This window comes from Mercenaria mercenaria, chromosome 4, assembly GCF_021730395.1.
Source record: "Mercenaria mercenaria strain notata chromosome 4, MADL_Memer_1, whole genome shotgun sequence".
NCBI classification, from domain to species: Eukaryota; Metazoa; Mollusca; class Bivalvia; order Venerida; family Veneridae; genus Mercenaria; species Mercenaria mercenaria.
The window spans coordinates 10,037,478-10,051,775 of record NC_069364.1 but is presented as its reverse complement, the minus strand read 5'-3'; the positions used below and the strand labels follow the sequence as shown (position 1 = coordinate 10,051,775).

The 14,298-nt window shown below is 36.1% G+C and overlaps 1 protein-coding gene across 4 annotated transcripts in view; it reads right to left on the bottom strand.

Annotated features, from left to right (window-relative positions):
* The window catches only part of LOC128556195 (E3 ubiquitin-protein ligase rnf213-alpha-like), a 175,395-nt gene that overhangs the window by 112,589 nt on the left and 48,508 nt on the right, over positions 1-14,298 (bottom strand). For all 4 annotated transcript variants that reach the window (XM_053540359.1, XM_053540360.1, XM_053540362.1 and 1 more), the window contains 7 exons: positions 10,507-10,723; positions 9,205-9,260; positions 4,414-4,684; positions 3,912-4,016; positions 3,251-3,358; positions 2,673-2,862; positions 602-910 (listed from right to left, as the gene is read on the bottom strand). In XM_053540359.1, coding sequence (XP_053396334.1) covers positions 602-910; positions 2,673-2,862; positions 3,251-3,358; positions 3,912-4,016; positions 4,414-4,684; positions 9,205-9,260; positions 10,507-10,723 — 1,256 coding nt within the window. The remainder of the gene's footprint in view (positions 1-601; positions 911-2,672; positions 2,863-3,250; positions 3,359-3,911; positions 4,017-4,413; positions 4,685-9,204; positions 9,261-10,506; positions 10,724-14,298) is intronic.

Sequence of the window (14,298 nt, the reverse complement as noted above, 5' to 3'; positions counted from 1 at the left end):
TATGTGGACAATGAGCTCACAAAGTGCTCACACCCGAGTGCAATATCTGCTATAAAACTTTAATGTTTTTGTCTTTATTATTTTAATAGTTATCTCGACTCTATTGACAGTGCTGTTAAGGAACAGACTTTGCACCACAGCACTACAATATTCATTTTGTGAAATGTAAAATAAAAACCCACTTATCGGTCAAAAATAACTCTAGCACTTGTACTTTCTGTTTAAAACACCACCATTTTTGTTACAGTGAAACATTTCGCTCACTTAATCCTTACAGAATACCACTGTATATCCTTTACCCCAATGTTCAATGAAAATGTTTCATGTACCAAGACACAAATTTTGGCTGGGTTTCATTTATTTTATAATAGATCACACAGACAAGGTAGCCTATAGAGAGTTAACAATGTTAGGAAATGTAAAATATGACTTTGAATAATTCAAGGGCCATAACTAAGTGTTACCAAACAATCTTGCCTATTACCAAACATGCACTACATCTTGTGGTCATACTCATTCCGTGACACTTTCATGATGATTCCTAAATAAACAAGGACTCTGAATGTGTTATGAATATGATAAATCAACCATTTATACATACTATTTCCAAGATGTTGGCAAAGAGAAGTTAGAGTTGTCATTAGCTGTGACTGCTTGTGAAACGCTTCCATTTCCATCTGTCTTATTTGTATTGCTTTCATTATGAAGGCCTTATTGTGTAAATCATCAAGTTTTACTAGGTCTGCAAGCTCTGGAAAGTTGATGTCCTTTGACTGTACTAGAAGTAGGTTGCCAACTGTGATATCACCAGACAAAAGTGATGAAATACAACTTTGAATAACGGACACTGCTTGTACCAGTCGTTCATGGCAATCTTCTGACAAAAGTTTCATCTTCTCTTGGCCTTTGGCTGGGATTTAAAGCACAAAATATTGATAACTATGGTAAGTTTTACTTAAATTCAACAAGACAAAACAATACACTAAAGTTCAGTTTACTTTAATTTTGATACTTTTATACTTTTTGTTATAATGTATGGATGACTGACATACTTTAAAGTGGTAACATACTACGATCTACTTAGACCTTAATACTTTAATGCAACCCACAGGAAGCAACTATCTCCCTACACAGTAGATAATTGCTTGAAGGCACCATTTTAATATGCATATTTTCACTCATCAGTGAACAATTTAAAACTTTACATGGAAAAGCTGCCTGTTACTGTAAAAACAATTTTATTCATTGGACTTCAGGGTATATACAAGTACACAGTTTTGTGTTGCCTATAAAATGAAAATTATAAGGGGTGGGGTGGGGGGGGGGGTTGTATCAAGAGGGCTATGAAGGCCCTCAATTGCTCATCTGACCTAGTTCTTACCCCAGGTAACATAATATCCAACCTGACCTAGCTTTCATTACAACAACTTATGGAGTGTTAATAAGAAATTTTTATTATCTGACCTAGTGACCTAACATCTGAACCTAAATGACTCAGATTAAATCTTGACTTACATTTCATAAAGAGAAATATTCTCACAAACTTTTTTGAAGATCAGGTAGAAAATGTGGCCTCTAGAGTTTTAACAAGTTTTTTCTATAATTTGACCGTGTGACCTAGTTTTTATCCTTTGATAACAGAGTATAACTTGACCTAAATTTTATAGAGATAAACATTTGACAAAGATTTAAAAATATCATGTAGAAAATGTGGACTCTTAGACTGTTAACAAGATTATTCTATGATCTGACCAACTGACCTACTTTTTGACCTCATCTTACCCAGTTTTAAACTTGGCCTAGACTTCTCAGAGATGACAGTAAGTTTTATAAAGATCAAGTAGAGAATGTGGCATCTGGAGCATTTACAAGATGTTTCTGTGATTTACCTAGTGACTTAGTTTTTAACTTCCACAACCCAGTTATCCCAACTTGACCAGTTTTCATAGACTCGGAGACTATTATTCTGACCAAATTTTAGCAAGATGATGTACAAACTATGAACTGTTCAGTGTTATAACAAACTTTCTCAATTATTTGCCCTTGTGACATAGTTTTTTACTCCAGATAATTCAGTTTTGATTTCAGAATTTTATCAAGGGAAACGATCTAACCAAGTTTCATCAAGACTGGGCCAAAATTGTGACTTCTAAAGTGTTAACAGTCAAATTAAACAGACAATGATGGACGATGCCTTTTATGTTACATTCTAATAATGACAATAACTTTGGCATATGTGAAAACTGAAAGTGCATCAAAACTTTAATCTGAAATTCTAAGTAAAATGGGGACATAATTCACGAATGCTGCCAGATTTATGTTGGTGCTAGGGGTCGTGTGCGGTGTTGCACATTTCATTACCTCTCATGAGCAGACTCAATCAAACTGAGTCTGTAATTATTCTTCTTGGTTGCATTCTTTGCTTCCAAAGGATCGTTTTACAGATTTTATTTATTAATCATTTTAAGTTAAAATCAATTCCATCAGGTAACAGCAGAAATAGAAAAAAAGTGCCTCAAAACTTTAACTTGAAATTCTAAGTAAAAATGAGGCATAAACCATGAAATAATGTGCCTTGGGGAGATGATGTGGAACAACTACTTAAAGTTTGATAAACTGCAAGGATGAGTAGGATAGCTCCTCATAAACTTCAAATAGTCAGCTAAAAATACCATATATTTTAACAAACTGCATAAATGGCGGCCACTTCAGAAAATGGTTCAGACTGTCTTTCTCTGTATCTCTTGTCCTGATGCTTTTGTTCCATTCTTTCAAGAACAAATCTGACAGAAGATCACCAAATCGTTTGATTTCATACTCGTTAAACCTATCATAGTCAACAGCATAGCCCTTTTCAATAGCCTATAAAAAATAAATAGTATCATAGTATGTTTCTTGTCCCATGCAATATGCTTTTTCTTCCTAAATATGTTTCATGTCTCATACAGTTGGTTTTATCTTCTTAACTAGTAAGTGCTATGATTAATTTTCTCCATCTATGTACTCAAGTTCTACAGCTGTTCTTTAAAAATCGTGAAATATGTAATATCTTTTTGCAACAAAAATTGCAAATTATCAGGCAAAAAAAATTTGTGACAGTGTATATTTTTTTAATGATCCAATAGCCAAAATATCTGAATATTTGTGTATGCATATGTACCTTTTTTTAAATAAATTCAGAAATAAAAGAACATTGAACAAGCATCATTTATCATCAAAAACAACAATTGTATTTAAAAAAAAATCAAACCTTAAAAGCCGTTTTACTCATGCAGTCTTGCATATATGGGTGATATGTATCTACTGTTTTGCAATACAGCTGAACAAATGTGGTCATCATCCAGTTATCGTTACAGATCTGATAATAATAATTACTCATTATTCTTACTTTCTACATTTTTACATTTACCAATATTAAACAAGCATATAAATCTATATGAAAAGCTCCAATTACAAACAAGTCCAGGTGATACAACACTTAGTGTCAACTAAGTTCTTGAAAATCTCTTCCTTCACTGCCTTAAATGTTTAATTTCAGTATGTTTAATTTAGTAGGTCTCGCTAAACACAACCATAATGGAGGTAAATGCCAATTTAAATAACTTGTGTAATCACCTGTAAAATTTTGTGAGAGTAAGGAAATAAAAGTACACAAACATTATTTTGCCTTAGCATGCTGTGTCATGTAAATAAACTTTTATACACATTTATACCATTCTTTTTTGTTAGTATATGTCAAACATGAGCTAAAATATAGATAAAACAGCACCGAAACAGATGCATATAAATGCAACCTATCTGCACATAGTATATCATAAGTGTACAAGCGTACCATAAGAAGCCTAGACATATCTTAGCTGTATTACAACTGATTATGTAAATCTATCAAATAAAACTGTACTAGACGTTACCTTTCCTTGCAACCTGTCTATAAGTGCTTTAGTTATCCCTTCATTCCATATTTCTCTAATAGACTCTGACTGAAGTTTTTCAGGTGCATAGAGACCATTCCAACACTAAAAGTGAACAACACTTAAAGCATTATTCAACTTCAACTTGATAAGGTAACTAAATATATTTCAACTAAAACTCAGAAACTAGATCTTAAAATTTAGTATGTTGTGACAGAAACAAAATTTTCTAGAAAATTATAATTATGGAACTTAAACTTCATGGTCTATCATCAATGTACAATGTTTGGGGTTAATTTGAGCTCTATCATAATCATAGAAAGTGTTTTTCTAAAATTAAAGTGGACTTTTAAGATTTTTATTTTGTATATAAAAGAAACTGACAGTTTGTCCACATATAGCTATCAAAACTGATTTTCTGACATGTGTTTTTTTATAAAAGAGTTATATCATACTGTAATTAAATTACAATTGGTGGAAAAAGTAAATACTGCATATGTACCGCTAGAACTTTATCCATGTAGTGGAGCCAGCTCCATATGTGAGTATCCATCCATTTAATAATTTCTGGCAGACACTGTTTTAGAATGTTCACAGCATAGGTTCTTTGATTATTTGTTTTCATGTCATTGGTGATCTCAAAACATGAGAGGTAATGCAACATAAGACCAACAGAAGAAAGCATCATGTTAGTCTTATCTGTGTTGGTGCTCTCTATTACAAGCTGTTGTGAAAAGAAGCACCTCATTTTGCTCTGATCAACTGTTTCTTTTCTGTAAAATAAAGTGCAATTTATACCAAATATTCCATTACAGAAAGAAGAAAAGCATCGATCTATTCTATCATTTATTTTGGCTAAAACTGGCTTGATACACCATGACTAGAAACTGCATATATATTCTTATACCGAACTAAATACAAACATAGTAAACAAGTTAGAGATAATAAAAGAACAAGTTATTATATCTAGTCTGGTGTAGTAGTCTGGTGTAGTCGAGCCAGTTTACATCCAGCTTTCTTGGGGGATATGCTATTGAACTATAGCCTAATGCCCAGACATAGATGCAAACCGACTCAAAAAAAACAGCCTGGCATTGCCTGATAAGGAATGGTGGTGGGGAGGTGGCGGTTAATGTGAAACTTAATTGTAAAAACGTGTCTAACATTGATCTTTGCGCGGAACTGAATCTGCATAAATTATTCGAATGAAAATGCCCCCTTTAATCAAATGACCTTGCTGCTGCAGCTGTTTCTTTGTCTATCGCTTAATAACAAGCATATTCATATGGCCGGGTGTAGATAATTCGATGACGTATTATGCAAATGTTTACAATTCAATACACACTTTTCAACGAAAACGAGTCATGTGATATGAACTAATTTCTTCGGCCTATCATATTACTTGATGTGATGGATGACGTAGAGTGCAAACAATTATCGATGATGCAATAAGCTACTTTCAATACACAATGATAAATATCAAACACTGCCGATTACTCGTAGCTGACATAGTGCGAAATAACACCGATGATCCACTAAGATAGCGTACGCAAGTATCCTGTACATTAGATGTTAATTAAGTGTCGAATGATTAGAAATGCTCTACATTTTTTATAAACCGCATTAATAAATATGAACTTTAACTGACACATTATGTTGTCTTATTATTAAGTTAACTAAGAGCACTCTTCAAATTATTGAATCAAATAAAGACAATTTTGTTTTTATATCCATATCCACACGATCAAATAAGGACAGAAGATTAAAATAAGCTCTAAGAGCTTGATCATGTAGAAGCTTAACAGCATCTCTGAAAGTTCCTGTACGTGTAAATTTAATTCCTAAATAAATAAAACTGTCAACAATTTCAACTTTTTTATCATTTATGAAAAAATCTACGTTATGATTGCATTTTCCTTTCATTGATGAGCAGCTACATTTTTTAATACATCATGTAAGTTTTCATGTAACAAAATATAAACATAGATAAACAAAATTCAGCTTCAATCATCTCTTTAACCAGATATATAAGAATACCATCATAAGCTTGTTCGAGAAGATTGGTCTTCAGTTTGACTGTCATATAACATTGTATCTAGTTTCATTAAGTTGCCTTCTACAGCTAAAGAAGGGGCATAATATGCCAATTTGCAAGAAGAAAAGTTTTGGGATAAAAAAAGGCAGAAAACAAAAAAATTCAAGAGTGAGGGTAACAAAAATTTAAACAAGAGCTGTCACTAATGGTGAAAAATGCCCCCGCAGCGCCTTGACCTTTGACCTGGTGACCTTGACTTTTGACCTGGTGACCCCAAAGTCAGTAGGGGTCGTGTACTCAATAAGTACTATCAGCATATGAAGTTTGAAGGTCCTGGGTGCAGGGGTTGGCGAGTAAAGTGCCTTCATGCAAAAAGTTAACGTTGTGACGAACAAATGAACGAACGACCTAACGGACGGACAGTTGAAAACTAATATGCCTCCCTTCAGGGGCATAAAAACAACTGTCTGACGATAACAATGCTGTTTAGAAAACAAGAAAGTAGGTCAGTAGGTCACACTGATGGTCACTGAAAATTTGTTCAAAGATTGGCATGCAAAACTGTACATGACATCCAAATTACAAAGCTGTATCTTAAAACACAAGAAAGTAGGTCAGTAGGTCACATTCAAGGTCACTGAAAAGCAGTTTTAAGATCGGTGTGCAAAACTGTACATGTCATCCAGATTTCAAGGCTGTATCTTAAAAAACAAGAAAGTAGGCCAGTAGGTCAAGGTTACAGTCAAGTGACCCCTAATTACTTGGAGTCATCAGATAATTATAATTAAACAGTCTAGGAAATATGATCAGATAATTTTTGAATTTTTCTTCCTATATAACTCATAAAAACTATGTGACACTCAGGGCGGGGCCTCTTTTCACCTCAGGGGCATAATTTGATTAATCTTAGAGAGCCACTAGGCAATGCTACATACTGAATTTCAAAAGCCTAGGCCTTGAACTTTCAGTTAAGAAGATTTTTAAAAGTTTTTTCCTATGTAAGTCTATGTAAAACTTGGAACCCCCAGGGCAGGGCCTCTTTTTACCACAGAGGCATAATTTGAACAATCTTGGTAAAGGACCACTAGGCAATGCAACATACCAAAAATCAAAAGCCTAGGCCTTGCAGTTTCAGACAAGAAGATTTTTAAATTATTTTCCTATATAAGTCTATGTAAAACTTGGGACCCCCGGGGCGGGGCCTCTTTTCAACCCAGGGGCATAATTTGAACAATCTTGGTAGAGGACCACAAGGCAATGCTACATACCAAACATCAAAGGCATAGGTCTTGTGGTTTCAGACAAGAAGATTTTTTTTAAAAACCCCTATTTTAGGTCTATGTAAAACTTGAGACCTCCGGGGCGGGGCCTCTTTTCAACCCAGGGGCATAATTTGAACAAATTTGGTAGGGAACCAAAAGGCAATGCTACATACCAAATATCAAAGGCCTAGGTCTTTTGGTTTCAGACAAGAAGATTTTTTAAGCTTTTTCCTATGTAAGTCTTTGTAAAACTTGGGACCCCCGGGACAGGGCCTCTTTTCATTCCAGGGGCATAATTTGAACAATCTTTATAGAGGGCCATTAGATGATGTTACATGCCAAATACTGAGGCTCTATGCCTTGTGGTTTTTGACGAGAAGATTTTCAAAGTTTTCCCTATATAAGACTATGTAAACCATGTGACCCCCAGGACGAGGCCATATTTGACCCTAGGGGAATAATTTGAAAAATCTTGGTAGAAGACCACTAGATGATGCTACATACCAAATATAAAAGCCCTATGACCTGTGGTTTTGGACAAGAAGATTTCTAAAGTTTTTTCTTTCGGTTGCCATGGCAACCAGAGTTCTATATGGAATTCAATTCTTTGAATAATTTTTAAAGAACACTATCCAAGGAACATCCCTGTGAAGTTTCATCAAAATTGGCCTGATGGTTTAGGAGGAGATGTTCTTTAAAGGAAAGTGTGGACGGACGGACGACAGACGGACCCAAGATGGACGGACGGACGCCGGACGGTGAGCGATCACAATAGCTCACCCTGAGCTAAAAAAAAAAAGAGGCAAACTTTTTTGAAAATGCAAAACACTGAGTTATAGAACCTGTACAATGCATGTCAGCTCACCACAGTGGACAAGTGCGTGAAGTTTCAATTCATTCCTATTAGTGGGTACTGACCTACCAGCTTACACCAGGAAGTCAATAGGGGACAGGAGCAAACGTCAAAGCAGAACTGATGGTTGGCTGCAATAGGAATCATCTACTTGGCATGGCCAATCATCCCACAAAGTTTCAACATTCTGGGCTTAATGGTTCTCTAGTTATGAATTGGAAACTGTTTTCCATGTTCAGGCCCCTGTGACCTTGACCTTTGATCAAGTGACCCAAAAATCAGTAGGAGTCATCTACTCTGCATGTCCAATCATCCTATATAGTTTCAACATTCTGGGTCAAGTGGTTTTCAAGTTATTGATTGAAAAGAGTTTTCTATGTTCAGCCCCCTGTGACCTTGAATTTCGATGGTGTGACCCCATAATCATTTGGGGTCATCTACTCTGCATGACCAATCATCCTATGAAGTTTCAACATTCTGGGTCAAGTGGTTCTCAAGTTAATGATCGAAAATGGTTTTCCATGTTCAGGTCCCCGTGACTTTGACCTCTGACGGAGTGACCCCAAAAACAATAGGGGTCATCTACTCAATAAGCCCTGCCACCTATGAAGTTCTAGGTCAAATGGTTCTCCAGTTATTGATCTGAAATGAAGTGTGGCGTACAGACGGACGGACGGACTGACAGACAGGGCAAAAACAATATGTCTCCCCCAGAGGGGGGAGACATAATTGGGCCGTAGATGCAGATGCTGATGCGCAGGTGAGTCCAATAACTCTACCTATTCTTTGTATAGTTGAGCTAATAAAGCGAAGTATTTCATATATATGTATCTGTCACAGGGCAAAACAATGTGCAGCCAGACAGGAACTCAAACCTGGGGCCTCAGAATACTTTTCCAATGCTCTACTAACAGAACTAATGGACTGCTTACAACATAATTCAGAAAATAATGAGGAAGAGTTATGGTTCTTGTGTGATGCACTTCCATTGTCACCATTTGAAGTTTTAACAAAATCCCTATTATAGTTCTGGAGTTAGTTCGAGCATAAAAGTGTTACAGATGGATAAATGCATGGAAAGACACAATAACAACCCTTTGCCTTTTGTTGGGGGAGGGGGAAATAATTAAATACTGACAATACCTGTCTGCATTTTTTGTAGAAACCTCCAAGTAAGCAGAGATGCATTCCATAAGGCACTGAAAAAAATAATACATCACATACTAAAGTGTTGACAAGCAGAACCGTTACAAACTTAAACTTCTCTAGAATGTGCACCACTGGGAAGGCAAAATGTTTGGTGTACAAGTGTTGCTCCTATGAAGAGGTAACAAAGCGAATGTGATAGAAAGTTTTAGTGGGTAGGACAGGTGTTGTACATTTCATTACCTCTCATAATTCATAATTATAAGTCACTGAGTCTGCTACATTTGTTCGCTTGGTTCTATGCTTTCTAAACCTGTCTTATATGTTTCTGTGCAGGCTACAAATGATTGTCAGCATTTAGATACTTTTTTTATAAAATGCAATGTATTATTCATCCTCAACACTATGTTAACTTACACTTTTACACGTGATAACATGTTTAATTGTATAATATATATGTATGTGATGATGTACTATGTACAAGTCAAAATAAAACTTATGTTCTGTTCTGTTCTCAAGATCTTCTTAAAGAGTTTATTTCTATATCAACAAATTTGTAGGCAAAATGTATGTATTGCTCACCTGACCTATTTCTTATTTCTTAAAATTTGACCTAGCTTTTACAAAGACAACCATCCTTATACAGTTTAATAAAGACTGTGAGGAAAATGTGGCTCTGGAGTGCTAAAATGGTTATTTGACATGGTGGCCTAGTTACAACCTTCAATTGTATTTCATACAGACATTTTTGTAAAGCTTCATGAGGATCAAGTGCACATGGAGTGCTTAATGAGTGGCTATGTTTTAGAATGTGACTTTTTCTATTGGACTTTTGTCTGTATCTTTTTTGTTCTATAATTTGATCTACTGACCCAGGTTTTGATCTGATTCAGAAACATTCTGACCAAGTTTCATATAAATAAGGCAGAAAATGATAACAAGGCTTTTAATGACCTACTTTTTACCTCAAACAATCCAGTTTAAAACTTGGCCTATATAACAAACACAAACGTACAGTTTCATGAAGATCAGGTAGAAAATGTGGTCTCTATGGTTAACAGGTTTTCTATGATTTGTTAAATGCTTTGTACTCAGGTGTGCTAAAACAAAGTGCAAAAGGCTATAAGAATTTTTGCAATATTAAGCATTATTCTGATTTCAAAAGGAAGTATTTCAAGCAAATTGATAAAATGCCATAATAAAGTTTGTACTTTAATCTTCATTTTTTGCTGCTCAAGAAAATAACATCTTTATGGACTGGCATTTTGCCTGTTATACTATATAAACAAAACAACATACCATTTCCTCAGTTGTTGCATAGTCACTGTAGGAATATCTAGGCTTTGTTTTCCTGACATAGAAAATCAAGTTTGCAAGAACAACTTCTGCTGGAAATTTTCCTGTTTTGACCACTGACATCAATTCCTTGAGTTCAACAGCTGTTATGAAAGTTCTGGCCAGAAGATAATCCACTTCAAACAATGGTTCTAGTAAACTGAGAACTTTTTCTATGGAACTGAAAAATTGTTTAAAATAAAATGTCAAACAAGAGGGCCAAGATGGCCCTAGGTCGCTCACCTGTGAAACATACCATAACAGTTTAAACATGTATTTTATTTGATATGACCTAGTGGCCTAATTTTTGATGCCAGATTTCAAATTTGACTTAGATTTCACCAAGGCAATCATTCTGACCAAATTTCATGAAGATCAACTGAAAAATACAGCTTCTATCGCATACACAAGGTTTTTCCTTGATTTGACCTAGTGACCTAGTTTTTGACCCCAGATGACCCATATCTGAACTTGACCTAGATTTCATCAAGGCAATCATTCTGACCAAATTTCATAAGGATCAATTGAAAAATACAGCCTCTATCGCATACACAAGGTTTTTCTTTGATTTGACCTAGTGACCTACTTCTTGACCCCAGATGACCCATATTCAAACTCGACCTAGATTTCATCATGGCAATATTTCTGACCACATTTCATGAAAATCAATTGAAAAATACAGCCTCTATCGCATACACAAGGCTTTTCTTTGATTTGACCTAGTGACCTAGTTTTTGATCCCAGATGACCCATTTTCAAACTTGGCCTAGATTTCATCAACATAATCATTCTGACCAATATTCATGAAGTTCAATTGAAAAATACAGCCTCTATCGCATACACAAGGTTTTTCCTTGATTTGATCTAGTGACCTAGTTTTTGATCCCTGATGACCCATATTTGAACTTGACCTAGATTTCATCAAGGCAATCATTCTGACCAAATTTCATAAGGATCAACTGAAAAATACACCCTCTAGCAAATACGCAAGGTTTTTCTTTTGACCTAGTGACCTGCTTCTTGACCCCAGATGACCTATATTTAAACTCGATCTAGATTTCATCAAGGTAACCATTCTGACCATATTTCATGAAAATCAATTGAAAAATACAGCCTCTATCGCATACACAAGGCTTTACTTTGATTTGACCTAATGACCTAGTTTTTGACCCCAGATAACCCATTTTCAAACTCGTCCTAGATGTCATCATTCCGACCAATATTCATGATGATCAATTGAAAAATACAGCCTCTATCGCATACACAAGGTTTTTCCTTAATTTGACCTAGTGACCTAGTTTTTGATCCCCGATGACCCATTTTCAAACTCGGCCTAGATTTCATCAAGGCAATCATTCTGACCAATATTCATGAAGATGAATTGAACAAGAGCTGTCTCCATAGGATGACACATGCCCCAGATGGCACTCTGAATGAATAGTTATGGCCGATGTTAGAGTTTAGGAACTTTGACCTACGGACCTGGCTCTTGCGCGCGACACGTTGTCTTACTGTGCCACACATTCATGCGTAGTTATTTCAAAATCCATGCATGAATGACAAAGATATGGACCGGACACGCCCATCATTGCACTATCATGAAATATGACCTTTAACGTCTAAGTGTGACCTTGACTTTTGAGCTACGGACCTGGGTCTTGCGCGCAACACGTCGTCTTACTGTGGTACACATTCATGCCCAATAACTTTAAAATCCATGCATGAATGACAAAGATATGGACCGGACACGCCCATTAATGCACTATCATGAAATATGACCTTTAACGTCTAAGTGTGACCTTGACCTTTGAGCTACAGACCTGGGTCTTGCGTGTGACACGTCGTCTTACTGTGCCACACATTTATGCGTAGTTACTTGAAAATCCATCCATGGATGACAAAGATATGGACCGGACACGCCCATCAATGCACTATCATGAAAAATGACCTTTAACGTCTAAGTGTGACCTTGACCTTTGAGCTACGGACCTGGGTCTTGCGCGTGACACGTCGTCTTACTGTGGTACACATTCATGCCAAGTTATTTGAAAATCCGTCCATGGATGACAAAGATATGGACCGGACACGAAAATTGCGGACAGACCGACAGACAGACAGACGGTTCAAAAACTATATGCCTCCCTTCAGGGGCATAAAAATACAGCCTCTATTGCATACAAAAGGTTTTTCCTTGATTTGACCTAGTGACCTAGTTTTTGAACCCAGATGACCCATCTTTGAACTAAAATGGCCTAGATTTCTTCAAGGTAATCATTCTGACCAAAATTCATGAACATCAATTGAAAAATACAGCCTCTATCCCATTCACAAGGTTTTTCCTTGATTTGACCTAGTGACCTAGTCTTTGACCCCAGATGACCCATCTTTGAACTAAAATGGCCTAGATTTCTTCAAGGTAATCATTATGACCAAATTCCATGAAGATCAGTTGAAAAATACAGCCTCTATCACATACACAAGCTAAATGTTGACGGACGATAGATGACAGTCTGACAGACGACGCTCATTGCTCAGGTGAGCTAAAAATGTATTTAAAACTAGAAATGTACCCACAGGGCATGGATGCCCCCAATATGTGATGTTAACAGTTAGAACACAAAAGTGTGAGTCATGTACCAAAACTTTCAAGGAAGTCTTATTATGGGAAAAAATTGTGAAAAGTTATTTAGCTATACATCCACGGAAGCAAACATACACAAATTATATACTGGACATGAAAAATTAAGTAATGACCTTGACCTTTTAGCCAAGCTGTAGGTTTTGCATGCATCACATTTTCATACAAGAGTCAGACTAACAAGAACAAGAGCTGTCCGTAAGACAGCCAATGCTCGACTATTCGAATTATTGTCCCAGAAGCAGGAAAATATTACCCTAAATGTTAAAATATCTATAGAGTTTCAATCCAGTATCTGCATTAGTCTTGGAGATAGTAACTTGCATGCAAAACTTTAATAAGAAGTTTTAAGTTCAAAAGGGGACATAATTTGACCAAAATGCATGTCAGAGTTATGGGACTTGACCCAATGAGGTTGATTATTGATTTAGAAAAAGAAAAAATAAGTTTCAAATCTATGTGCCTTTAAGTAATAGCTGTATGTACTTGCATGCAAAACTTTAACAAGGATTTTCTAAGTCCAAAAGGGGGCATAATTTGCTCAAAATACATGTCAGAGTTATGGGACTTGACCCAGTGAGGTTGGTAATTGACCTAGAAAAAGAAAAAATAAGTTTCAAAGCTATATGCCTTTACATGATAGCCATATGTACTTGCATGCAAAACTTCAACCAAGGTGTGACACCAACACCAATGCCAACACCAGGATGAGTAGAATAGTCGAGCTAAAAATTATGTAAAACCTGTGAGCTCTAAGGATGAACTTAACTTTTTATTAGCTACATCTTATCCCCTCCCCCCCCCCCCACCCCCCGTCTCAAAAGGTGCCACAAACTTGTGTGTTGAATGGGGTTAATATGGGCCCCCTCCTTTGTCCACCCACCCTCAACAAAACAAGAGGGCCATGGTGGCCCTAGATTGCACAACTAGAGTTTGAGAGCTTGAATACGATAGAGAGTGTGCAACTTTGGAAGAGAACCATGATATGCTCCAAGTGTCAAAAGTTCCAGAGGCAGCAGACTTATTTATTTGGGTTTTACGACGCAGCAGAAGTTGATAACATAAATTAACATGGTAGAATCTGATGATAAACAGTTCAAACACAATAGTGAATACGC